This window comes from Coturnix japonica, chromosome 7 (assembly GCF_054131305.1).
Source record: "Coturnix japonica strain WE chromosome 7, WE-NBRP24, whole genome shotgun sequence".
Lineage (NCBI taxonomy): Eukaryota > Metazoa > Chordata > Aves > Galliformes > Phasianidae > Coturnix > Coturnix japonica.
Window position 1 is genome coordinate 21,418,498 of NC_140669.1, and position 25,695 is coordinate 21,444,192.

The window sequence follows — 25,695 nt, forward strand, 5'->3', positions numbered from 1 at the left end:
AGTGTCGTGAGCGGCGGAGCGCGGTGCGGGCAGGTAACGCTGCGTAGCTCAGCCTGCGGCGGGCGGGGCCCTGACTGTGCCTTTGTCCTTCTTCTCTTCTGTGCTGTTCTCTACGGGGTGGATTCCTGGCTTGGTTGGGGTTAGTGGGTTTTTTTTGTTAGCGTGTCGGTAAGGAAGAACTCCGGCCGCTCGGCTGTACCGCTCCCGTTCTGTTAGTGCTGCCTCTGAACGCCTTCGGTCGCCGCGTGGTGCCCGCACCTCGCCCCGCTCTGGGTCGTGGGGTTCCTCCCTTGGCGAACCTCGCTGCGCTCCGTGCCGTGACGCCCCGCAGCCATCGATGCGGAGCTGCTGGCGGCTCCGTGCTGCGGCCTGGGGCCGGGCTCGGGTGTGGTTGCGGCGGGCTGTCATTGGCGCTGTGCGAGTAGGGGCGCTGGGCTGGGAGACGCTGGGGCGCGCAGCGGGCAGGCCCGAGCCGGAGGGCTCCTGTAAGGCTGCGCTGGGAGGTGTTGCAATAGTTACTTAGCAACTTCTGGCTCCCAGTCCTTGCTGCAAGCCAAGGAGTGTTTAGAATTCACCCAAGCTTTAAACTGCCTGGGTTAAATGTAGGAGGTTCTTGTAGGCTCTTTGCTGACCTTTGGCAGCTCTGTAGAGTACAAAACTGAAGTGAAAAGGTGACAGAAGAAGGACGTCTAGAGGAATTCTTCAGGGCAGTGCACCTGTTGGTGAGCAGGCCCTGCCACTGAGAGAAGGGTGTTGGGGCTGTGAGCAGGGAGACCTGCAGGGTGCTGTCAGCTCCTGAAGAAGCATCCGTTCCACCATTCCAGGAGGATCTATCTCACTGGAGGCACACCTGGTGTATCTTGGTCTTCCCGCACGGCAACACTGCTGCAGAGTTGTCTGATCTTGTTTAATTAAAGATCAAACCACAAAAAAAAAAAAAAAAATGGTGGGTGGGGCTGTGGCTTAAATGAATGACCAAAATTCCTCAGGCCGTGCAAGTACTGAAAGCCAAACTAGATTCTCCTGGCTAATGACATGCGCGTAAGCCATGGGACTGTGAGACAGTCCTTATTTACACTGATCTTCCTGGAAAGCGGGCACAAAATGTATAAATAAACTTGAGTTTACTATAAATAAACAAACACAGTGTGATCAAATGATGTTAAATTTTCTCTTGAGAACTGGAAAGACCTAATATGAGACAAGATTTTATCTTTCTGTAGGATACAAGTGCCTGACTGGTTCATTTTTCAACTCTATGCGCTCATATTAAATTGGGTAAAACAAGGTTGTGAGTTCCTGAACACTGAGCCTGTTCATCTAGGTTAGGCCATTCATGGAGCTCAGTGTCCGTGAGACTGTAAGTTCAGACACAAGGGCTTGGTGTCTCGCTGTACTATCCCAGCAGCTCCATACAAGAAGTGGACTGTCTTGGTGGGAAGAAAATGCCAAGTCATAGCTCTTGCATAATTGGAGCTGAGAACCAAGGAACTGGATAATAAAAAAAGCAGGGCACTGTGTTAGAGAAGTTGAGTGGATTGTGGGCTGGTTGGAGGTTGTTTTTCTTTTGTCAAGGAACAAAGTACAACTGGAGGGGTAGAGTTCAGATTTTTTTCTTTTCTTTTTTTTTTTTTTTTAAGGCTGAACAAATATCTTGGGAAACTTCTGTTGCATGTAGAAAACAAATGTGGCCAGTATTTATTTATTTGACCAACAGAAGTAAAGCTTGCCAGGAGAAAATACTGTCAGTGTGTCCCTGCTTCCTTCTTCCCTGGAGAAGGAAGCTATTAAAGACCCTGATGTGCACATCTTAGTGCCAGCAATCAGAAGTAGTTACGTATTCATCATTAGTACCTCTAATTGTGTTGTGAAAATGCAGAATACAGGTGTTGGTCATATGTGTTGGTAGTTCTTAACTTAGGTTCTTTATTTTACTGCAGATCAAGATGTCTAAAAAAATCCATGGAGGGTCCGTTGTGGAGATGCAAGGAGATGAAATGACAAGGGTCATCTGGGAATTAATTAAAGAAAAGCTGATTTTTCCTTATGTAGATCTGGATTTGCACAGGTAATTGCTCTTTATGACATTCAGCCCATTTGGTACTGCAATTTGCATGTGTCATTAAGCATTGCTCAAGTTTCACTTAGTGTCTTATCACTCCTCCAGCACTTACATGCTAGCCCTTTTTATACTGGTAACATTCAAAGCTGACTCCCTGGCTGTTACCTCAAAGGCCAATCTCAATAGGTACTGTGAAAAATGTGGGCTCACAATGAAGGTACTGTGGTTAACTCTCCCCTGGTAGTCCCTCTGGGGATTCATCACAGCACCACACAGTGAATGCTCAATAAAAAGTTCCCTCACAGTCATCTTCTTTTTGTTTGTTTTGGTTTTTTTGTTTGTTTGTTTGTTTTTTCCTTCTATCTTCATTTTACAGTACCTGGGCAGTCTGCATAGCTTCCCTCAGCCTAAAGCGTATGGGATATTTCAGCCATTCCCTGGCTTGAAGCCAAGCGTCTGTGAACGTTGAGCAGGTCTAGAGCTTCTTGCCATCTCTGAAGACCTGCCCAGAAGGTTCAGGTGTCATTGTAGGGCACAAACTTTGACACAGGCTGTGCTCTGCACTCCCTTCTGGGAAAAACAAATGCTAGTAGCTGGTATGGCAAAGGGGAGCTGTGTGTACCATCTCATCAAGCAGAACAAACAGTTCCTTTCCTTTCTAGTCATTAAGCTTTAATTATTAGATAAATATCCAGCAGAGTTGCTCTTCCTCTGTGTGGAAAGAGGACTTCCATGGTAGCTGCTGTTATTAAACCCACAAGTCTGACCTTGTACCCTGTTTTTGAAGTCATTTGTATGCCACCTACATCATGCTTTTTCCTTGCTAGTGTAGAAACCCAGACAAACAGGAACTCAGCAGCACAATATATATGCGCAGTCTGGAGAACATCTATTTTCAAAGAAGGGCGGGAGGAGACAATGCAGACCCCTAGCTGAGCCAGCACAATGGCTAGATTCATGCAGAGCTGGCTGTGCTTCAGGCCTGTCCCACGCTGGGCACTCTCAGAAAGCTGTTAAAACAGTGAGTGTAGGAAACGTGCTTCCTCTGAGTGTTTGAGGGAGGCTATTGGCAGTTGTGCTGCCAGAGCAGCATTGTGGGTCCATTGTCAAAGCAGTTTTCAATTCAAAGCCTGGTGTGTTGCTTTGTGCGCTTCAGTAAATTAAGGAAGCAAAAACCCTCAGTACGAGAGACTTGGAATAAAGGCTCATAATCACTTGGGGGTTGTGCTGTTCCATACCATGAGAAAACTAGGCAGAAAGTTCCATTGCTAAGAAAATCAAAAGAGAAAGCAAAGACACAGACTGTGTCCTGTGCTGGAAAATAGGCTCAGCCATAAACTGAAGCTGTGTTTTGTATGCCTTCTCATCAACAGCTGAAATATCAATATATGAGCCTGTGTGTTTATTAGTGTGGATGCTGCTGGAGCGGGAGATTAATAACTTCTGCTATGGTAGTGCTGGAATTATGGGGTCTGGTTTCTTTCCTATTGGATGTGAACCAGTGCCCTGGGTAATTTTGACTGTTTGTGGGTTTGTTACAGCTATGACTTGGGCATTGAGCATCGTGATGCTACAAATGATAAAGTGACTGTGGAAGCTGCTGAAGCCATAAAGAAATATCACGTTGGCATCAAGTGTGCCACCATCACTCCTGATGAGAAGAGAGTAGAAGAGTTCAAGCTGAAGCAGATGTGGAAGTCTCCTAATGGGACCATTAGGAACATCCTAGGTGGAACAGTCTTCAGGGAAGCCATTATCTGCAAGAACATACCCCGATTGGTGTCTGGATGGGTGAAACCCATTGTCATTGGCCGTCATGCTTATGGGGATCAAGTGAGTCACTTTCGGTGCTTACCTATCTTATCTATCTGAAAAGTCTTTGTCCTGAACTAGGACTCCCACCTGGAAGTAGGCACTCACTAGTACTTGTGTAGCACCTGGCAAGGAGCAGGAGAGCCTCTTTCATACCTTTGTTCCTTAAAACACTGCAGATGTATAAGCAGTTTCATGAGCTGGGCTTAGATTAGGTACTGCTTTACCTAAGCATGGGGTGAACCCATTTCTCTAAGTTATTTTCCTGAATTCTGCAGAATCCTCCTCAAATGCTGTTCATAGCAAAAGTGGACAAGAGTGATTTATAAAAGTGAGGAAAGTTGCCTTGGTATGTGGCTGCTGTATTTCTTACTTTTTTAAACTTGGATCTGTCTTCTAAACTTGATGTCAACAGCTGAGGTTTAGACAGCATTCCTGCATGGTGTTTATAATGGACATATCAGGCTGTGGAATGAAGAAGGGAAACTGCCATTGGTGGAGGTAGTACAAGGCCATGGGAAATGATCATGTAGCATTCAGTGTAGTTGTCTTTGGGCAGAGAACAGAGAACAAATATACTGCTCCCTGGGTGATGATGCCCTGCAGAGAGAGCAACCAAGTATGACAGAGAGAGAGTCTTTCAAGATGAGTGACTGCTTAAACAAATGACTAAACACAAAACTGAGGAAGAGTTGTAAGATTAGCTGGGATGGGATGGAAAAATAATAAGAATCGATGCGGGGGGTGGAAAAAAATGCGGTCCAGCATCTTTAGTAGTATTTAATAGCTGAGAAGGTCAAATAATAATTAACAGTGGATTAAGGGGTAAGGATTATGACCCTGCCAAAGCACAAGATTAAAACAAAGGGAATAAAGTACAGGACATATGAGCAAGACGCTTTTATAACTTCAGAATATTTTAAGGAACAGATTACCTCAAAAGGAAAGAAACTACTTGGAAAAAGGATGGCAGAAAATGTAACAGTAAATAGTACTGTTCAGGCCAGTTGGGAAAATGTGTAACAATTCATAGAACACCAAATTCTTATGACATCTGGAAGGCCAATCTGCCCTACAATGGGTAGAAGTAGTGACTTTTGTTAAGATCCTCTAGGATTTAGCCTTATCCATGAGATAAGTGAATATGAATGGCTTGGAGGCAGGGAGGGGAAATCTTTCTACTCAGAAGCCACAAAGCACTCTGAATACTTCGCACTTTAAAATTCTTGTGCATCTGCAAAAATATATGTCCATCCACTTGATGGAGTCCAAGAATCTGCAAGTATTTTCCCATGAAAGGGGATAATCATTTGTGACACAGGCAGACCCTTGAGTGCTTTACTCTTGCCTCTCCAGTACCATAATCCAGGGACCGTATGGCCAATGTAAACAGAGCCTATTCAACAGAGTTATTTATTGTAAAATGCATCTCTGTACCTTATCCTACCCTGGATTTTCTTCATAGTTCTGTTCTCCTGATAAATAAAACTACCATAAAATTATCATGGCAATTTTTTTTGACAGTACAGAGCAACTGATTTTGTGGTACCCGGGCCTGGAAAAGTAGAGATGACATACACTCCAGCAGATGGAGGCAAACCAGTCACCTATCTGGTCCATAACTTTGAAAGTAGGTACTATTTCTAAGTTTTGCTTGGAACTGACATTTCTTGGTTTAATTCAATGCTGAATTATTAGCCAGATCTGTGTGATGGTACAGTATCTGTTTGGGAGGTAAAGGATGGAGAAGGCCTGGGTCTTTTTCATCTGTCTGGGAACTACCAAAAGTTTCTTGAAACTTTCCTGGGATCAAAGCAGCACATCAAATATGTACTCATACTAGGCTGATCACATGTCATGTTCCTTGTATAACGACTCCAGTAGTGATATGCATGCTCTTCCCTCTGTTCAGAGGGGAACTTGCTATCTAAATAGTTTTTAATCCGAGGTAATGGAAGTCTGAAGGCACAAGGAACATAACATGAACAAACTGATTTTTTTAGCTTTGACTGAACCTCCTCTTTCAAACTGTCGCCTGCTGCTTCAGTAAAAAACACTTATTATTTATCCCTTTAGTAGAAATTCAAACACGTTCACTCCTGTCGATATTGCTTCTTAAATGTGGATTAGGTAGAAACTTCTTAGGGGTATTAGGTGTTAAGATGTACTTAGCTGTGAAACAAAAACATCTTACATAGCCATGTGTTAGAGGATTGTTACAGCTGGTAGTGCAAAGTGAATCCTTCCCTGAAAGAATCAGTCTGAAAATGTAAAGTATTTCAAGACACCTGGGAGTAATGCCAGCCTACCTGCCAGAGTATGCTATGAAGAGATTGGCAAATCCTTAACCAAAATTATACCTCATTGAATTCTGTCTATTCTTCTACTAACAGGCTGTGGAGGTGTAGCCATGGGAATGTACAACCTTGACCAGTCTATCAAGGATTTTGCCCATAGTTCCTTCCAAATGGCGCTGTCTAAAGGCTGGCCCCTCTATATGAGCACCAAGAATACCATCCTGAAGAGATATGATGGCCGCTTTAAAGACATCTTCCAAGAGATCTATGACAGGTAGTTGTGATGGTCGTGTACTTCTTACCACAGTGCATCAGTCTGCAGCAGAAACATGTAGAGTCTTGTGAATTTTTGCAGTTAATTCAGTATATTCAGACACTTGGTAGTAATGGCAAACACCCTCCAGGAGAGCTATACACCTTTTCTGTCATAGTTTTGCTTGTCCCACAGGACACAGTACTTAAGGCTTTGCTACATCTGGCGATGCTGTTCATCTCTGCTAACAGAGCTGCAGATTCTTTATGGGTTCTCCCACAATTCTAAACAGACTTGCATTGGCTATAACAATTGAGGAAGAAGCAAAGAGCAAAGATGATGAAAATTCTTCTGGATTTTGTTGTTGTTTTTTTTTTTTAAATCTACATACACCTTGCTATGCACTCTTACTTGCACAAACTGTGCATCCTATTTTAATCTATATATCAGGGTGTTTTGATTTTTGCTTTCCAGAGAATACAAGTCCCAGTTTGAGGCCAAGAAGATCTGGTATGAACATCGGCTCATTGATGATATGGTTGCTCAGGCCCTAAAATCTGAAGGAGGCTTTGTCTGGGCCTGCAAGAACTACGATGGGGATGTGCAGTCTGACTCTGTTGCACAAGGTATGAGAAGTTTACTTAAGCATAGCACAGGAAACTCAATAGCAGTTTCTTACAGTGTCCTGATGGTTCTCAAAAGTTGTTACATGGTGTCCATGATGATGGTTCTCAGAAGTTGTATTTCATACCTGTGGTCAGTCATGGAGCTATCAAGCAGGCAGATCATTTGATTTCACTTTGGCAAGAAGATCCATTGAATGTAGACCATGTATTTAATTGCACTCTTTTAACAGATAGCAATATAATAACCAACAGCCTTTCCATTGTAATGGTTGATCATTGGTGAGAATACTGGTGATAAGCAAGAAAAATTTGAAGACCTAAAGGTAGCTGTCATGTTACATTTTATAGAGTTATAGCACTTGACCAAAATCCTGTGTAATCAAACTGCCCAATGCCAAAACAAATTTAGATGAAGAAAACCACAGGGCAAGATGTGGTTTTATGTGAAATGTTTTTTCTTAAGCTAAGGCCAGCAAATTGCATCCCACGCAACAAAGATGTGTTGGATTGCTGCACAAAGCAGCTTTCAAACACACAGATCTCTGAAACCTGCGGGGTAAGAGGTGTCTAGTTCTGCCAGCTGACTGTTCCTTTCACTGAAGCAGATACTGACATGGAACTGATTTGTTTCTTATCCCCCTAGTGAGGTAGTGACTGGCAGCCCAACACAATTGCTTTGGATTCCTTGATGTCAAAAAAAAAAAAAAAAAAAAGTTAGGTGGGTATATTAATGTTCTTGAAATGGGGTGGAATATCTACATATCTATGCTTTGTGGTTCAGCAGAACTGCTCACATGAGTTGTTACTTCGAAGTTTCAGAACTAGCCAGTTAGTAGCAGCAGCTCTAATGTAAAAGAACACTTGCAGCAGAGTTCACAAAACTCTCTCATGGCAGAAAAAGGGGGAATTTAGATGAGCGCTCTGTTTAGAAGACTGAACTATTTATTCTGCAGGTTATGGTTCTCTGGGCATGATGACCAGCGTACTGATCTGCCCTGATGGCAAGACTGTTGAAGCAGAAGCTGCACATGGCACAGTTACTCGTCACTACCGCATGCACCAGAAAGGCCAAGAAACCTCCACTAACCCTATTGGTGAGCTTCCTTTCACTGCCCTTCAGTGGTCTCTACACATGAAAGTACAGGTTTGGAGTAAGAATCCACATCCCCTCTGGAGAACCTGGCACCACAGAACAGTTCACACTGGTAGTTCATAATGCATTTGTCTTTTACAGAGAGACCCAGAGCAAAATCAGGCTGGCATAGAGTGCAAGCAATAATTTTCATACAGTCTATCCTATGAGACATGCTGTCATTCTTCTGCAAGTGATGGACTTATAGCCACACTGGCCTTATAGTTTGGGTTGATTGCTTTTTGTTTTACCCCTCCCCAGCCACCTATCAGTCTATGTACTTTAAGTATAAATTCACCTAGAATGAAATGTGAGAAAAAGATACAATGTAATGTATTACTAGAAAAAGTCAGCTTCATAAGGACAGCTTACTGTATAATCAGATTCCCACTATGGGTCTTTCTGACTTAGGAACTAAAAGTGGCAGGCACAAAGAGAAAATTTCAGGAGTCAGGGAATAGTTCAAGTTTTACTTTTCTTTAGAGCTGCACAGACAGGAAGCCTGCTGTAGGAAAGAAACCACCTAACTTTCTTCTGTTTTCAGTGTTATTGTTAAAATATACATGTATACTTACTACCTAACTTTAGTACAACATCCAAGGAGAATCCTAAAAGGAGCAGAGTAACCTAGTGTTCTTTCTCAGCTTCCATCTTTGCATGGACAAGAGGATTAGCTCACAGAGCTAAACTGGATAACAACACTAGCCTCAAGACCTTTGCAACTGCCCTGGAAGAAGTGTGCATTGAGACCATTGAATCAGGTTTCATGACAAAGGACCTTGCTGCTTGTATCAAAGGCCTACCTAAGTAAGTGCATGAAGTGTAAATCACTTACACTTGGCAGGGACCTTCTTACTTGGTTTTTCTGGAAAAACATTTGTTGAAAAGTTGTTTTAATGTACATGGTGCTGGAGTTTGGTCACAGAACAGTGCTTTTCTGTAGCCAGAGCACTACAAAGTGTTCTGAAATGTTTCCTGGACCAAGTACTTCAGTGTATACTATACAGCACTATATTCTTCTGTCCTTGCTACTGTGGCAAATGCTTAGCAGAGGGGAAATAAAAGTATAAAGGAGTTCTTTGCAGGCTGGGTACATTGGTCAGAACTTTTCCCGCCTGTTCATTAGGATGGAGACCTACCTCACTGCCAAATATACCTGGCTAATATCTGTCTTGTTTTTTTCCCTCCCTCAGTGTCACACGTTCTGACTACCTGAGCACCTTTGAATTCATGGACAAGCTTGCTGCAAACCTGAAGGGGAAGTTGGCCTCCCTGCCTAAACTTTAAGGCTTGGGTTCTACATGGGAACTGCTAAGAAATTTCCACTTCAACTGCAGTCTGTGTCACACTACATCACCATAGTGTAACATTTCAAATACTAGACAAAAATGAGTATACAAGTTTTTAAGATGTTTAAAATATACTTTTTTTTTTTTTTTAATCTCTTGAGCTGCCAGTCTAAGTCTTACTTTGCTAAGCAGCTGAATGTAATACTATTCAAGCTCCTTGTGGGCCTAGATTCCTTATGTCATTTTGAGCAAACCTGAGATTCCTCTCTCATGACTTTATGAGGATTTCTTTCTTCTCAAACTGGAAGTCAGTCTATATCACACCTCTGGTCAAACCAGCAGTGACTTACTGGCCAGCAGACCTGAGAAATCAGAAACATCCTTATTGCTCCAGTACTGTTCACTGAGTATAAGTGAGCTCACAGGACTGTAACAGCTCTACCACAGCCCCTTTCTTAATGTACTTTTCAGTGCCAGCTACAGCACAGTACCCTGATAACAAGAAATTTGCTAAGCCAAAATTAGCATCTGAGAAGAAGCACTTAGTAAATGCTGCAAACAAATCCTATAGGCTAAAAGCCTAATGAAACTGCAGCAGTATCCTAAATGCAGGCTGTGCATTTAGATATATTTTTCCTGACTGAATGCAAATCATAGGAACTGTTCTGTCTGTCCCCGCGCAATTCATTAAGGTGCAGAATGTTTCTCCAGTTGTCTGAGGTATTACATACACTTGTTGTGATACAGCAAGTCAGCTTATTGACTGTGAAGAACTATTCCATCCTTTTTTTGTTGTGGTTTTTCTTTTTTTTTTAAAGAATAATTCAGTTTAGACTAAAATAAAAGCCAACTAACATTCTTTGTCTGTTTCCTTTATGTGATTAGGAGCAATGGTGAAATTCTGCCTCAGAAACAGAACTAGGTACCTCTCAGTACAATCCACTGCATGCTGGGCCAGAATTGGAACATGATGTCAATGTGAAATAATTTCTCTCCCTTCTCAGAGCAAAGTTTTAATGTATTGTGACTTTTGGTTGCCCATCAGTTGCCCTGTGATGGTAAGCATCAGGTAGTGCACTAGAATTTGAAGCTATCACTTCCCTTGATATTTTCGTGAATGATAGGAACACTTTAGCACATACAGATTAGCAGCTCCATGCAGATGTAGGTATAACACTGGGCTGGCCACTCAGCTCTTGAAGGACCCAAGCTGGAAGGCAAGCCCTCAAAAACAGGAAGGCCCTACAACATCAGTAGGTAACTTCAAACTGACTTGGGGGAGCCCTTTGTAAAAGGGAGCTTGTACATTAAACACTCTGCCTAAAGAGGTCAGGGGATAGATGTCACAGGGTTTTTATATTATCTATATATAGGAGACTTTATTTACACTTTAAAAAAAAAAGCTATACAGAACATTAGAGACATCCTAGTAAAGACACAGAAGCAGGAACTTACAGGCTACGTGTTCAACTACATCACTTCTTGCTTCTCATCTCCCATTGCTGTTAGTTTGCTTGCGTTGGCAGTGGGAAGTTCTACAGGAAGAAGTTCTTCTTTGATATTTTTGGTCAATTCCTTGGTTTTGGGCCTTTTCTTCTTTTTTGTTTTGTTAACAGAGCAGTGGAGGAACTCTGTGTTTGTAAACGGGTCACCCTGCCTCAGTTTGCTGTGGGACCAGAAGTATTAGATTAAATCACCAAGAGATTTCTTGAATATACATTATTTCAGTCTCTACAGTTTCTCAATTTTCTGAAATGCTTCCACCATAAGATGATTCAGTAGTAAAAGTTTATTCCCTATACAGTACAGCAGCAGCTGCACCAATGCAAAAACGTACTTTCTGACTCATTATATAATAACAATTTCTCACTAGTTCAAACAGTAATACTGAAAAACTTTACATCACCCCTAGCCAGCACAGGCATTTTCATAGAATCATTTTAACAGCAAACATCATTTAGGAGCTAAATGTACAGTACAGAGTTAACGGTAAAGTAGAGTAGCCACTGTCTGCACCAAAGCAGCAATTGCTTTGTGAAAAAAATACAGCTACTGCTTTGGTATTCAAATCCACTAGAAAAAGCAAATATAGATCCAAACTGCTCATAGGGTTTGCTGGTTTCACACCAGTGACTAGCTAAGCTCCACCACACTGCCCTCCCACTGCCCTCAGGGATGAGAAAAAGTTCAAGCATTAAGGACATGGACATCAGTCACCAGATTACATTCACAGGCAAAATAGACTCAGCATAAAGGAGATTAAGGCAATTTAGTGCTATTGACACATAAAAGCAGCAAGTACTTACAAAAAAAAAAAAAAAAAAAAAGACATCCTTCCTGTCACTCTGCCCCCCCATATCTATTTCTTTACTCTAAGCAGAGCAGGGGAATGGGGCTGTGGTTAGCCCAACACTTCATCTCTACTACTCCTTCACAGTCACTGCCCCTACTCCAGCATGGAGTCTTTCCTATGGGATGCTGTCCTTCCCAAACTGATCTATGTGGACTTCCCACAGCTCCTCAAGAACTGCTCCAACACAGATCCATACCACAGAGTGTCATTTTTCAAGAACAATTGCTCCAGCATAAGAGCAACAGGTAGCTGCTCCTCTATAAGCTCCTCACAGGCTGCAGTTCTGGCCAAGAGTTAGCTCCTCTGTGGAATGCAACCTCCTTCAAGCCATGCCCACCTGCTCTGCCATGGGCTGCTAATAGCTATCTGCTACAGCATGGTACCCCACAGGCTGCAGGAGACTCCACCATGGGCTTCTCCACTAGCTGCAGGGAAACAACCTTCCTCTCCTTCACTGACGTTGGTGCCTGCAAGGCATCTACATTTTCTCACTTTTCTCTCCCAGCTCCCACATCCTGTATTTTATCCTCACACTAATCCCTTATTAGCACAAGGGTACCACATGCAGACTTGCTAAGAGATGTATTTGTTCAGTGAAGGAGATAATATCTTTGATAGCTTGCTAACAAGCCTACACACATGCATGCTAATGCATAAAAAACACTTAACTGCACTGTGGTAAAGAGGTTCTCACAGAAACAGCAAGGGTAGGAGGGACTGAAAGACCAACAAAACATCAGAGGATTTAGCCCTGGACAGCAAGTGTGTGAGAGAAGAGCAGGAGCTGGAGTATAGGAAAAGTCATGGAATTAATAGTTTAAATGCCCACCACTTGAGACTTGGCTCTCTGTAGCAGGCTGGGTCCGGTCTCCGTCTGGATGTGCGTTCTGGTATTTCTTCCAAGCTGGGGACGAGAGATGGAACCCTGGCATTGGTCAAATCCTGTAGCGGCTTGATCTCTAAAGAGAGACATTCACAGATGAGATGATCAAAATGCTGCCAAATAGCTTCAAAATATCCTTAGAAATACAGCTTCCAGATGCCTTCATCACCATATTTCTCTGAACATTGCCTAAGCCTGAATCTAATCACACCACCTCTAAAATCAGTAGACCATTTTTGTTCCAAAATCCTATACAAGTTCCTCACAAGCAAACTTATTAATCAAATTAAGCTTCTCACTGGAAAAAAGGCAGATCCTTAATATTACAAATACCACTGGGCTCAAATGTAGTAGCCTCTTTCTGCAAAAAAGAATTGAAAGTTCAAATGTCCAGTTGACAGCCTGTAGAAAGCAAGCTTAAGGCACCCAGAAAACCCAGGAGACTTCAGCAAGGCTTCCCATAATGCAAGACCCTGCCAGTGTTTACTGTGGCTTTGAAAGTGAGGTCAGCCAATGCCCTACAAAGTACAGCTCTTGTAGATAGAGTAGGCCTGACTGTGAACATCTACAGAAGTAAAAAAAAAAACAAAACCAAAAAAAAACAAATTCCCACTCAACTCCACCTTACACCAATAACCATTCATCATGAACAACTTGCTATTGATACTCTATGCCTACTAAATACAGAAGGCAAGCAGAAAAGTATGTACTGCCTGCACAGTGTGTAGTATTTGCCCCCAAATACGGGTCCTCTCCCCATTCTGCCACCTACCAGGTTCCTTTGAAGGTGAACTCTGGGAACAATGTTTAAAACTTGACGCAACCTGGTTTATTTCTTCAGATACTTTTTGTGCCGTCCTTTCTTTAAACAGCAGAGACCTTTCTGGACAAAGAGGGGATTTTTCTGTAGTCCCCTTGTCTTCAGCCTCTGAGCTTTTGGAAACTGGCAGATCTGTGAGCCCACAGCTGACAGGCAAATCTGCAGAACAGATCACAGAGGAGGACTCAAAGCTCTGTGAAAGGTCCATAAGTTTCTTTGAAAGTGATATGTCAGCTATCTGCTCTTCTAGGGAAGCACCCAGCTCAGACAGCAGATTGGTAGGGCAGAAATATTTCTTAATTAGCACAGTTTGCTTAGATACAAGTTCCAAAGAACTTTCACGGAGGACACTGGCACCATCATCACTCTGCTTGGCTACAGAATTGGTGTCTGGAGAAGCAGAGGTTTTTCTCTTCCTCCGAGGCCTTGATTTGCAACTGCTTTCCTTTTGCAAAGAACCAGCATTGACAACTTTAGTTTGCTCATTTTCTTGAGGATGCCCTGTTTGTTTTTTATTGTTCTGAGCAGCTACCATCCTCTTAACTCTGGGAATTTTGCTAGCCTTGCTCCCAGGAGCACATTGTGTTGATGGTACCACTTTATCCTTTTCAAAATCTGTCTGGACACAATCCAAGTTTTCTGTAAGATCCAAAGGACAGACAACATAAGTCCTCTTTCTGTGTTTATCTAGTGAATTCCTTGTGCCATCCTCAGCTATTCCTTGAACACCTGCAAAAGACCCAAAATCACCTTCGTGTTTCTGACCACTACAACTGCTTTTTGTGACAGTTTTCCTCCTCTTTGTCTGATTGTTTTTACACTGCTCTTCAGCTTTAGCCTCGGGTATATTTTCCATGCTGCTCGGCAAATTCCCCACAAAGTCATTTATTTGACAAATTACTCTAGTTTTTCTATTGGTTTTCCGTCTGATACTCTTTGTGGTCACATTTGATGAGTCTTCCTGTAAAGCACGCACACTTGAAGTCCCATCCCTCAACAAAAATAGATTTTGCAGACTGCAGTCATCTGAGGGATCTTCATGACTTGAGACAGCATGACCTGGTATTTCTAACAAGCTGCTCTCCATGCTTTGGAGCTCAACAATTCCATCTTTCTTAACTTGCACTAAGCCACCACTTCCAAGATCACTCAGCTGTGGTTGGTTCACTATGTATGTTCTTCTGATACTGACCTTATTAGGAGAACGTGAACACTGTACCACACCAGAGCCTCTATTTTTCAAGTCCAAAGCTCCAACACAAGCCTTCTGCTCCATATCAGAAGCCTCTGACCTATTAGACCATAATGCAACTTCTGACAAAATAGGCTTCTCTGCATTTTGGTTTTTCTCTTTGCTTTGGGGTATATCAGGACCATTTTTTGCACTGGTTTTAATCACATTTGTTTTCTTTCTTCCTGCACTTGTTTTTTTAACAGTCTTTATCTCATCAGTTTTACGTTTAACTTTACTTCTAATCTTTACAGGAATGGACTCCATGACATCATTAGAGGTGGAATCTACTTCAACACTACACCCAGTTTCTTCAGCCTGTAGCTGATCACAAAAAGCTTCTTTAACTGGAAGTCTTCTATTGGGACTAACAGTGGCTTCAGTAGGTGAAGCCAGTGAGCTGGGAGATTTGAGTTGTGGCTGTACGTTGTCCTCACTGAAGTTGCTGCTATCCTCTGTAATACCACACCAGGTTGCCCGAGTTGAAGCAACATGTGGGACGATATCAACATTTGAAGACTGAGTGCTGGCTGCAAACCAAGTGGAATGTTTTCTCCTCTGTGTAACATGCCCTTGTGAGAGACGATCACAGAAGCGCTTCACCATTTCATCTTCATACAGAAGTGGACAACTTTCCCAGGCAGGTGCTGACAAATTGTTGTGATTTTGTTGGGTAGCACACAAGGACTCTGTTAGTAAAACAAAATTCATTCTTAAGACTCAGAAACGTAGCAAGCAAAAATCAGCTTGCTCAGTACCACTAAAAAAATACATCCTGCAATCCTACCACAAAACCAGAAGATAGAAAAAGCACGATTTTTGTTCCACAGACTCCACAAACTCAGTAACCAAATTGCTCAGCTTCGGTCAGAACAAAGGCATCCCAAAGCAACATCCCTTAAGCAGCCCTAATTTCTAGGGATGCTCACAATCAATGTGAGAAATTACCCGTATGAAAAAAAAAAAAAAAGTCCACATGAACAAAGGCTGTGTCTCCAATTGTGCTCCAGGGAACCAAACTTTTAGAAACTTCTGAAAACCTTATATAAGCACAGTGCCTTTTACTCAGGATACCTGATGAGTAGTTTTAAGATACTGTAAACATGCCAGTTACTCCCACTGAGACCTCCCATTCTGGGATACCCATAGTTCTTGCAATATCAGCATTACTGAAATATACAGGTCCTAACAGTCATTTAGAACAACAGGAGCTATAGCTACAAGCTAAGGGGAGCTACAGCACTATATATATGTCAAATCATACCAGAACAACTAGTAAAGATGCACTTACCTCTGGAGGGACATGAGTCAAAAAAAGCCTCTTGCACTCCCATTCCTTCACTCTGGTTCTTCCCATTTTCTTCCTGGTGGGACTGAGTCTTCCCAGCAAACTGTGGTGGCAAAGCATCTTCAGAAACAGACAAAGTTTCCAGGGGCTTATCAGGAGCACAAGTCTGAAGACCTAATGAGGACTTCTGCATTGCTGTGGAACTGCCACTTTGCTGTCTCAAATTTCTTGGCTTTGAAATGGGTACCCTCAGTGGCATTGCTGCAGTGCTGGTGAGAGAGAAGAACAGCAGTAGGGCATATTCCACACCTGCAACATGCTAAAGAACCCAACAGAACAGCTTTTGCCTCCCAGAAGCCACTACGCTGCAGCAGCACACTTCTGAAGGCTTCAGATTCTGAAGAATACACACTGCCTGTCCACGATAGATTTTTCACTTTATGAATAAGTACTATTTGTAAGTAAAGTGCGCCTCTACATATGTGGAAGCAGAAGAAAAAAATACACAAGGCAACACCGAGGTATACCCTTCTTCTATGTAGATACATGCATGCTTAAGTATTCTTATACAAGATCATAGGAATACATCATTAGCAGAAATAAGATCCGTTTACAGTAGCTACAATTAAACCATCACAGCAGTAAATTTAAAGGACGTGGCCTTTCCTCCAAAGGATCTACCATCTGTGTAAGACAACAAGGGCTGAGAAGGAAATCTTAGAGCAACCTCCAGCCATAAAGAAAAAACCTACCTGAAAGTGATGCGTTTTCACAGGAGAAAAAAGGGCAAGCTCACGTAAAAACACTTGGCACTAGGACAAATAAGATGAGTAACGGCAGCAGAAAGACAGGTTAAAGGTAGACAGTAAGCAGGAATGCTTTAGAGAAGACAAGTAATAAGAAACAAATAACTGGAAACATTTAAAACACAAGAGCCATTTCAGCATCTGACTTCAAAGCCAACCTCAGAAGACGATCATCAGCAATATCATCAGCCCAGCTATCTTCAGTCATGCTGTTCTTCTGGCGATTAGACAGGAATAAAGGACTAGTAGGGACCTGGAAAGCAGATAAATAGAAAGGGAATTTGAAGTCTTTGCCATCACCTGTGCAAACACCTGCACACAGACAGTAACAGCTCAGTTTCACCTAGAAGAGCATCGAATACTTCCAGTGATCCTCTTCCATTTAAAATTGCACAACCAGAGGTCCTGTCCTCTCACTTCAAGGTTTCAACTGAACTGCATCTGCTGAAGAAGGCAGCTTATCCACCTTTCAAGAGAACATCAGCTACACTAGCCAAGGCCTACGCTTGCAACTTCCTGGTTTACTAGAAGTTATTTATTGTGCAAATTATACACAATGAGTCACAGCAAAAATCACGTTCTGCCACCACAGGCAGAAGGATGAACTTAAACTAGTTTAGATAATCTGAGATGAGGAAGTGGGAAGATTCCACATACACTTCAAGGGACATTAGCACCAAACCAAAAAAAAAAAAAAATGCTGCCAGAAAATGTCAAGTAAGCTAAGAAAAATGGCAAAAATGCTCAACACTGAATTCAGCAGGAGGCAAACACAGCCTCCATTCCAGTACAACCAGCAGCATGCTCACATTTCCCACTGCTTACCTCAGAAAGCCGAGCCATCTTCACTGACTCCACAAGGTTTTCTAGTTCTTTGAAGACGTTATTCTACGTTGAGGAAACACAGAGAAACAATAACTGTATTAAACCAAAACATCCGTTCCAACAAGGATACTGGAAGCCATAAGAAAGCACAGCACCTCTGGGGAGAACATAACTTAAAGGAAAGAATTTACATGTAAACAGAGACTCATTGCAGATGCAAAAGATATTGACAATCAGTGACAGCTCACGCACCTCCCCAAAGGCAAAGGCGCTAGCACTGCCCACCCTCTGATAACTCAGTTAGTGCCATACCAGGAAGCAGAGCTTGTTTCGCAGAGAAGCATTCTGGAAGTGGCACTGCTCCAACTCCATCTGCAAGATGACCTTCTCCTTGGCAAGCTGCTGTGCATTAGCTTTCTCTGCATTGAGGGCCATTGCCAGTGCTTTATTGTTGTGCTTTAGGGAAACTTTAATAACAGAGGAGTTGTCTGTAAGCAAGAGAAACACCACAATTAATCAGCATTCAAGGTTTCATTCATGCCTTTCTCCTCCCTTGTCATACTTCCTACTCTTCCAAAATTAGCCTTTGTTTCTTCAGGCCCAAATATCTACAATTCAACAGTCCCCTACACAAAGACAGTAGTACAAGTCATTCCCATATGGTTGTAATTATGGAATTTTCCAGAAAGCAGCAAGGAAGACATTCCATTGTAGCGTGAAACACTTTAGATACAGACATCTCCATTTTCAAAGGGTCATGCTCAGCCAGTAACCTATCTTTCAATTCTTAATGAATGACAGAATGGCTTGGGAGCTGAGTACAGACAGACTTGATTCTGATTGAGAAAGTCGACTATAGCTCTCAGACCTCGTATCCATCCAAAAAGAAGGATGGATCCACCTACTTCCCTCCGTAATATACCTGGAACAGACTTCAAACCATCTTTCCTAATTTTATGGCAAATAAGTAGGAATAACAGTAATATTTAATTTTATATGCTATTTCTCCAATATTTCCCCTATAAATCCAGTTAGTCCAGCTTCACAATGGTAAGTATAAACATTAGAACACCTCTTCCATTTAATGCTGTTGACAGGATGCTAATACAGACCCCGAGGATTCAATTGCCCAGAGCTTTGTCCAGAGTCACCAGAGACACTCCAGCAGCCTGCAGCTGCCCCAGCTGCTGCTCTTCCACGGGTTCTGTGTTACAGTTCGTCACATATCCCTCAGACATCTTCAGACACCTCAGCAGGCACCTGACTCTCATTCTCAAGCGGAACAAACTCTCTAGAAGTCCAGAGGCTGGTAAGAAATTGTTAACTATAAAAGCACTCACTAAGAGACCACCCCACTCCCACCCCTGGGCCCAAAGCGCCGTTCAAACAGCCCCTACAACACACTGCAAGACAAAACACACTCACTGATGATTTTAGTTTTGATTTTTGACGCAAGTGAGGCGTTCAACTTAGCGGCCCTCAGGACGCCGTTTTTCTTCTCCCGCATCCGCTCTCGTACATCGCTCAGGACAAAGGAAGCTTCGGAGGCCTTCCGACATGCCATCGCTGGAGGAAGGCGGGACACCAGGCAGGGTTAGCGCGGAGCCTGCCCAAGGTTCACTCTGCCAGAGGCGAACCGCCTCCCCACCTCACTCCAGGCCCCGGCGGCAGGGCGACAGCGCGGCACATGGCGCTGCACCTCCGCGGGCCGTTCCAGCCCCGAGCCGTCCGCCGACCTCCCTCCCACCCAGGCCGGCAGCCTTCCCTCACCTCCTCTCCCGGCGGGACAGCAGCCCCTCGTCACGCCTAAGGAAAGATGGACGAACGGCAGCTCTCTCCAGCGAAGACGTTAGAATTCAAACTCAGCCGCACACCGCCCGCCTCTCGCCTCGCTCCGCCCCGGCGGCGGACAGGGAGGGCGCACGGCAGGAGCGCAGAGGAAACGGCGGAGTGTCCGGCGGGCGGTGCCGAGGGGGTGCGAAACGGGGCTGCTCCTTCCTTACTCAGCTCTTCCAGAAGGACTCTTCCCCCCCGCGGTAATTGACCTTTCAGAGACCCTTTTCTACACAACCTTAGCAATGAATTCCACTGTTTAAATATGTTGCAAAGGCAATGGTGAAAAAATAGTTGGTTGTGTTGCAATTTCCTGGCTGTCTGAATTCTTCCTAATGCTGTATGTGAAAACAATATTGATGAAACAGCAAGAGATAGGAGCCTTTTTTGCTATAAAGCCTCATGCCATACATACCACAGATGAAACCCCAGACAGGCTCTAGGGTGGTAACGGGTTTAGCTCTTCATAGCTTCATAGTTTCGTGCGGGTTGGAAGAGACCTTAGAGATCATCGAGTCCAGCCCCCGGGATTCGAGCCTCTGTGTAGCAGAGCGGCACTTCTACCACTTGCGCAACAGGGGGGATTCGAACTCCGAATTCGAATTCGGGCCCCAGTGTTGCAAGGCGGCGTCTTCCATTGCTCTATAACCCTACAGCTACTGAATGCTGACAGCATCCTTTACAAGCAATTGGATCTGTCAGGGAGAAAAAAACAATGAACAATCTCAGCCTCCCTTGTCAACAAGTCATCTGTGTTTACAACTAGCCACCCAAAAGTAAAACTTAACACCCTGAAGAGTAAAAAGATAATTTAGCTTGAGGTTGATGCTCAACCTGAGGGTGCAGAATTCACCTTTTCCCTGGGGTATTTATTTTCCTTTTAATTTCTCTCAGCACAAAGTGAAAGCTACAGTCCTGTGTGAAGCTGTAGCCTCATTTCCTACTCACTGGCAGAGGCAACAAATGAACAGCAGCATCAAGAGAGAAAAGCTTCTCATAGGTCAGCAAAGTCAGGGAAGCCCCAAACCCAGATCCAACAGCTATTACAAGAGCTGATGCAGGTAGAGCATAATTTCTTGAGTGCATGTATGAAAGAGAATATGGGAACAATACTCAGTAACACAGAGCTTCCTAAGCAAGTCTGTGTTTTTTGGGAGCAGGGAAGTGAAGCATGTACTTTGATTTCACAGTAAATTTGTGGGCCTAGTGCCAGCTGCTTTCCTACTGTGTCCTGTCAGGCCAGCCCTCATCTCTTCCAGCATGTCCTCTTCTCAGTCTGTTCAGTGATCTACAGCTAAATGCCCTCGTACCCCATAGATGAGATTTATACACACACAGTGGGGAGGGCAAGCTGTGTGCCCATGAACCAGCAGCAATTTAATGGATCACATTATGTGAAAGAATATACATCACCACAATGGGAATGCAAGCAACCTGCAGGATTGATGCTCACCTTAAATGGTCTCAATTCCCATCACCAATCTCCTTACCATCACTTCCAGTACTGTGCTCTGTCTTCTTTACTAGGTTATCTCTCAGTTTCTACTGCAATCCTGACTGCAAATTGGTTTTCTCTACATTTTTGTAGTGGGTCTCTAAGTGTCCCGCACTGTTTACTCCTAATTCAAGTTCAGCTGCTGATAGAGATACTTGGTAGGATGCAATTGGATCCGAGAGATCATTGAGACACTTGCATTACAGTGACAGCTAGAGTATCCCCAACCATGAAAAGAAACCACCTAAAGAGTAATTTGCTTTCTTCAGCATCTCTTTCTTGTAGGGGTCTGAGTAATAACTTCTCACTAGCAATGTGTGACTAACTGACTTCAGGACAGAATCACAGTAAACCAGCTGAGAAGTTATAAACAGTGAATGCAAATCAACTGCACACAGACTCAACCGCCAGCACCTCTTATTGCATCTGAGAAGGAACTGTAACAGAAAATGTAATTGTGGGGAAATAAACAAGGGAAGTTGAACTAGGAAGATGCCTACTGTACATAGACCTCTAAGAATATGATCACTTGGTGCTTCCCTCATTATGCCAAGACTGGCATCAGAAACTTCTAGCAGCCTCCTAGAATCCATACATTTCACTTTTATTCTAATGAGGCACCTGCTGCATGTTAGAAGGTTTAAATAACATGCTTCTGGACTTAAGGGTTTCTGAACACCTTTTATTGGCATACCTCTTTCTATCTTAAATGCCCTGCTGACCACTAATTTTATCATTCCTTTCTAGCCTGCAAAGTAGCATTAACCAACCTAAATGAACTAAGTGTCAGTGTACGGCAGGCACAGACACACAGGAGCTTTGTTTTCGGTACGTGGCCTTCAGGGAGATGCTTTTGCTCCTGGAGTGGCAGAAGCAGCTTTTGTCTCTGCTGTCCTGTTCCTCTGTTGAATCTCTGCTGAAAATTATCCCAGACCTACCAGAAAAAGAAACTGGATACAGCAAACAAATGCAACTGAGCAACTGGATACCACAAAGGAAGTATTCAGTGAACCCTCTCAGTTCCAACATACAGCCTGCTTCACAAGGGCCTTGCCTGTGTGCAAAGCAAGACTCCCTAATTACAAATCTTTAGTCATATGTACTTGCCCTGTAAAAAAATATTGTAGGTATTACAATCTTGAATTCATGACTCAAGTCACAAATCATTGTGTGGCCCTGTCATTTCAGAAAAGATCATTTCTGCTGGGATACCTAAGTTCCCTTTTAAATGGCAAGGAGTCCATTAATGTTTTGCAAGTAACAATTAAAAATTACTGTGGAATTACCAGACTACAATTCATGAACCACATGTAATTCACAGCATTTCTAGTACACTTAAAATACTTGACATGCTAGACTTTAATGTTAATGATGGACTGCCACCTAATACCCAGAAAGGACTCCAGCTCACAGTTTCATGCATCAAAATAGCATTGGTCATAACCTTTGTTTAATTTCCTCATTGCAAGAACTAGAAGCACCACTAGATGCCACTCAGGGACATTTTCACAGCCTTCGTTCCCCTCAACTCCTGACATAAGCTGATGAAGATCCAGATCTGCTCATAGTTCATCCAAAAGTGCTGCATAATTTTAAGTACGGGCTTAAGCTCATTTTACCCTCTGGGAAAGGAACTGAAAATGCTTTACCGAATTTGGAGACTAAGTAGTTCATCTCCCAAAGCCCTAATCAGTTTAAATTACTAAATCTGTTTTCATAAACAGTAATTATTGGGAGAAATCTTACACATCTTTAAGAGTCCAGGAGTCAAAGAACTGGAATCCAGCCAATCTCTAAATTCTACTTCTGTGCATCTTAGATCATTTCCTGCCCACACACCCCCACCTTTCCCATCAAAACAAAGTAATGGAGACTCCTATTACTCCCCATAATTTCCAAAGCTTCAGACCTCCTTGAAGATAAGCAATAGCTTTACTAAGATAAATAGATAATTTGGGAGCTTAAGTCATGTCCTAGTGGGATTTAGGATCCAGAAGACTGATTCATGAGCACAGACATCCCAGACTAAGAGGTAATAACTCTAACAACTGCCTGATACTTGAGTTGCTTATCCCCCATCCAGACATTTCAGCAGCTGCCATGTGAACAGCCAGCAGCTGCACGCTGCCTTGCCAGGATGATAACAGTAGACCACACTCTGCTATGAACTGCAGCAGTTTGGCTACTGCTTGTGCAAGCTAAATGTACAAGAAGCTGGGTAGGCCAATCATCCAGAGCAGAAACTACCAGCAAAGCAGTTCTCATTTCTCCATCACGACTCTGAAGCAGTTATCATTTCAGCTGACTACACACAAAAAGTGCATCTATTTGGGTTGGCACAGAGCTTCTGCAGATGGACTAATCTATGAACTGTTTTCCTTCCAAGGCCACTGGATTCAACCTTTCAAGCTCTCCCTGCATTCATTAGCCATGCTCACTGCCCCCAAAGCTGCAGAGTACACCTGGAAACAGAGTGAGCATATTTCACCTTGAGTCCCACAGGGCCAGGCAGGGGGGCCATGGGGCAGCAATAGCAAGATATAGCCTGCTGAGCTCCAGCAGCTTTGCACAGAAAGAGAAGGGTAAACTCTGTGCCTAATGCTTTGGGAGTGGAGGAGGGTACAGGTATTTTCCCACTGCATCCTAGAAATACTATTTAGCTCAGACTCCTGAAGTCTATGACAGCTGCAAGAGGAATAATTCATCTAAGCTGAGATAAACAAAAAGACAATCTCATTTGTTAAGCTTGGACTAATGTTAGTACTTTTGTACTCCTTGGTGCTTCTCCTGATGCAACAGAAGTGGGAGAAACTCCTGCAGCATTAGGGAAAGTTGGGTCCCATCATTCACCTTTGCATCCCTCTCTTCCTCTGACTAGAAATCTGGGCATACAAATCTCAGGGCTCCATGGAGAAGTAGAAGCATCCACTGCTGAGATGCATTTAATATTCGCCATGCAGTAGGGAGAGTCCATGGGAACTTTCTACATACAAAAATGACAGAACTACAGATTTTTCAGCTGCTTTTAGCCAGGAAGCAGCCACCCACCCATCAGAAGGTCACGATGTTTAGCTGCATTAACCTGGGGCTTGGAGATGGTCCTGTACCCTAATGCAGAAGTCATCATCATAAAATGGTTCGGGTTGGAAGGGAATGCCAAAGGAAAACCCGTAATTCAAAACAAATTTTTGTTCTTATGCCTGCTGATCATCAGCCACTGAGTCTCTTTATGGAGATGCCAGAAGACAGTACTGCACAAGAACACCTAGCAATTGTTAAGTGTAATCAAAGATTACAAAGGTCTTTAGAAGTTTGAAGCTTACTTTCAACTCAGATACAGTTTTTCTATAATTTCCTTAATTAAAAAAAAAAAATCAAAACCAACATATCACAGGTTTCCTTATAGGATCAGTCTAAAGTAAAAAGCAGTTGCTGTACACACCATTCCTCTCTATTCTGAACTGTTCATGAAGAAAGACCTAAACTTAGCTTGGTACATGCAGAAATTACAAGTTCATAGAGTCTTTGTGCTGACATTGATTGGGCTTCTTAACCACACCTCTCTCCACTTCCCCTTCAATCCATGTGAGCCAAAATTCAAGGACAAAGAGATTTCAATTAGAAGGCTAGAAGGGACTCCAGTTCATCAGCAATATAAACTTGCCCAACACAAGAAGCCAGCAAGACTTTAGCCAAAAACTTCTGCACCATCAGCAGTTTTGACTGGTTAGTTCATCCTCTAGGACACGGAATTGCTGGAACACACTGTCCAACCTCATTTAACAGCTCCTCTCTCTCCACAGCCTGCATTCACTGCCCTGTCGGACTCGGCATAAGCTCATCCCTAGTGCTCAAGGCATCCAACAGCCTCTGAGCAGGTACTTTTCCTTGCAAACAAGTTCAGCAGAGCAATAGGCAGCAACTAGTGCCAGGACTTGCGCAAAATTAATCCCAACTCAAACAGCATTAGTCTGATCCCATGAAAGCCAAACCAGAAACCGCTTTGAAATGAGGTCATTACAAGAGGGAAAGGGGGGAATTGCTGGGGGGATGTTGCTGCTGAGCATATGAATAGCAGAACAAAGGCAGGGGAGTGGTTAAGATTAAACAGCTAGAAAGAGATTAATATCTCATGACTGATTTCTGTTCACTGACCTGAAATAAAAGAACCAGTAAGATTTTCACTAACAAATCAGTCATTAACTGTGTTATTATAGTGCTGTACTATTAGAGTACTGACATGGCCCTCCAGTTTCCACTGGCTAAAATTCCCTGCTCACTGTGAATTAGGCAGTTGGAGTTAAGAGTGAGGTACAGAATATAACATTAAATAACATGGGACTATGCACCTTCAAGAGACAGCCAGCAATAAAAGCAAATACTGGAGTCAGAGCAAGAGAAAGTCAGTTTTAGTCAACCTTATTACAACAATGTTGTGATAATGAATGCTGGCTCCAATGAGGTGCTACAGATGGAAGATACAACATCTCTACTGCATTTTCCATAGCTAAGAATGACTAAGGGGTTTCAAAACAAGGACTAGTGCACACCAGCTCCAAGCTAATTGTTTGCAACAAAGCAGAGTCAGGGGACACTAACTACCATGGAAGCAATCTGCAAGCAACTCACATGCCATGTCAACTGACGGATCAAGTTGACAAGGTCTCCACTTGAATGAGATGGAAGATAG

The 25,695-nt window shown here is 43.1% G+C and overlaps 2 protein-coding genes across 7 annotated transcripts in view; one reads left to right on the forward strand and one right to left on the reverse strand.

Annotated features, from left to right (window-relative positions):
- IDH1 (isocitrate dehydrogenase (NADP(+)) 1) lies at positions 1 to 10,330 on the forward strand. Of its 2 annotated transcripts, none has more exons than XM_015868303.3 (9): positions 1 to 139; positions 1,941 to 2,068; positions 3,604 to 3,895; positions 5,399 to 5,504; positions 6,268 to 6,445; positions 6,899 to 7,050; positions 8,004 to 8,144; positions 8,827 to 8,989; positions 9,376 to 10,330. In XM_015868303.3, the coding sequence occupies exons 2-9, from the start codon at positions 1,947 to 1,949 to the stop codon at positions 9,467 to 9,469; spliced, it is 1,248 nt and encodes a 415-aa protein (XP_015723789.1). In that variant the 5' UTR covers positions 1 to 139; positions 1,941 to 1,946; the 3' UTR covers positions 9,470 to 10,330. The 2 variants fall into 2 exon arrangements, with proteins under 2 accessions (XP_015723789.1, XP_015723788.1); XM_015868302.3 differs by having other exon boundaries at positions 1 to 33.
- Positions 9,988 to 25,695, reverse strand: part of LOC107316590 (uncharacterized) — a 22,857-nt gene continuing 7,149 nt past the window's right edge. The window contains exons 1-9 of one of the 5 annotated variants that reach the window (XM_015868281.3): positions 19,448 to 19,588; positions 19,103 to 19,243; positions 17,990 to 18,165; positions 17,678 to 17,740; positions 17,011 to 17,105; positions 16,050 to 16,315; positions 13,480 to 15,447; positions 12,654 to 12,783; positions 9,988 to 11,137 (exon numbers count right to left, since the gene is read on the reverse strand). In XM_015868281.3, coding sequence (XP_015723767.2) covers positions 10,942 to 11,137; positions 12,654 to 12,783; positions 13,480 to 15,447; positions 16,050 to 16,315; positions 17,011 to 17,105; positions 17,678 to 17,740; positions 17,990 to 18,165; positions 19,103 to 19,241 — 3,033 coding nt within the window. In that variant the 5' untranslated portion in view covers positions 19,242 to 19,243; positions 19,448 to 19,588 and the 3' untranslated portion in view covers positions 9,988 to 10,941. Of the gene's footprint in view, positions 11,138 to 12,653; positions 12,784 to 13,479; positions 15,448 to 16,049; positions 16,316 to 16,798; positions 17,106 to 17,677; positions 17,741 to 17,989; positions 18,166 to 19,102; positions 19,244 to 19,447; positions 19,589 to 25,695 lie in introns of those variants that run through there. The other 4 variants (XM_085552690.1, XM_015868285.3, XM_085552691.1 and 1 more) reach the window with 4 other exon arrangements.

What these genes read in the sequence shown, in the direction of transcription:
- IDH1 (XM_015868303.3), top strand. Translation starts at nt 1,947, where the DNA reads ATGTCTAAAAAAATCCATGGAGGGTCCGTTGTGGAGATGCAAGGAGAT. An exon ending in GTAGATCTGGATTTGCACAG is followed by an intron (nt 2,069 to 3,603) that starts GTAATTGCTCTT and finishes GGTTTGTTACAG; the next exon opens with CTATGACTTGGGCATTGAGC. An exon ending in GTCATGCTTATGGGGATCAA is followed by an intron (nt 3,896 to 5,398) that starts GTGAGTCACTTT and finishes TTTTTTTGACAG; the next exon opens with TACAGAGCAACTGATTTTGT.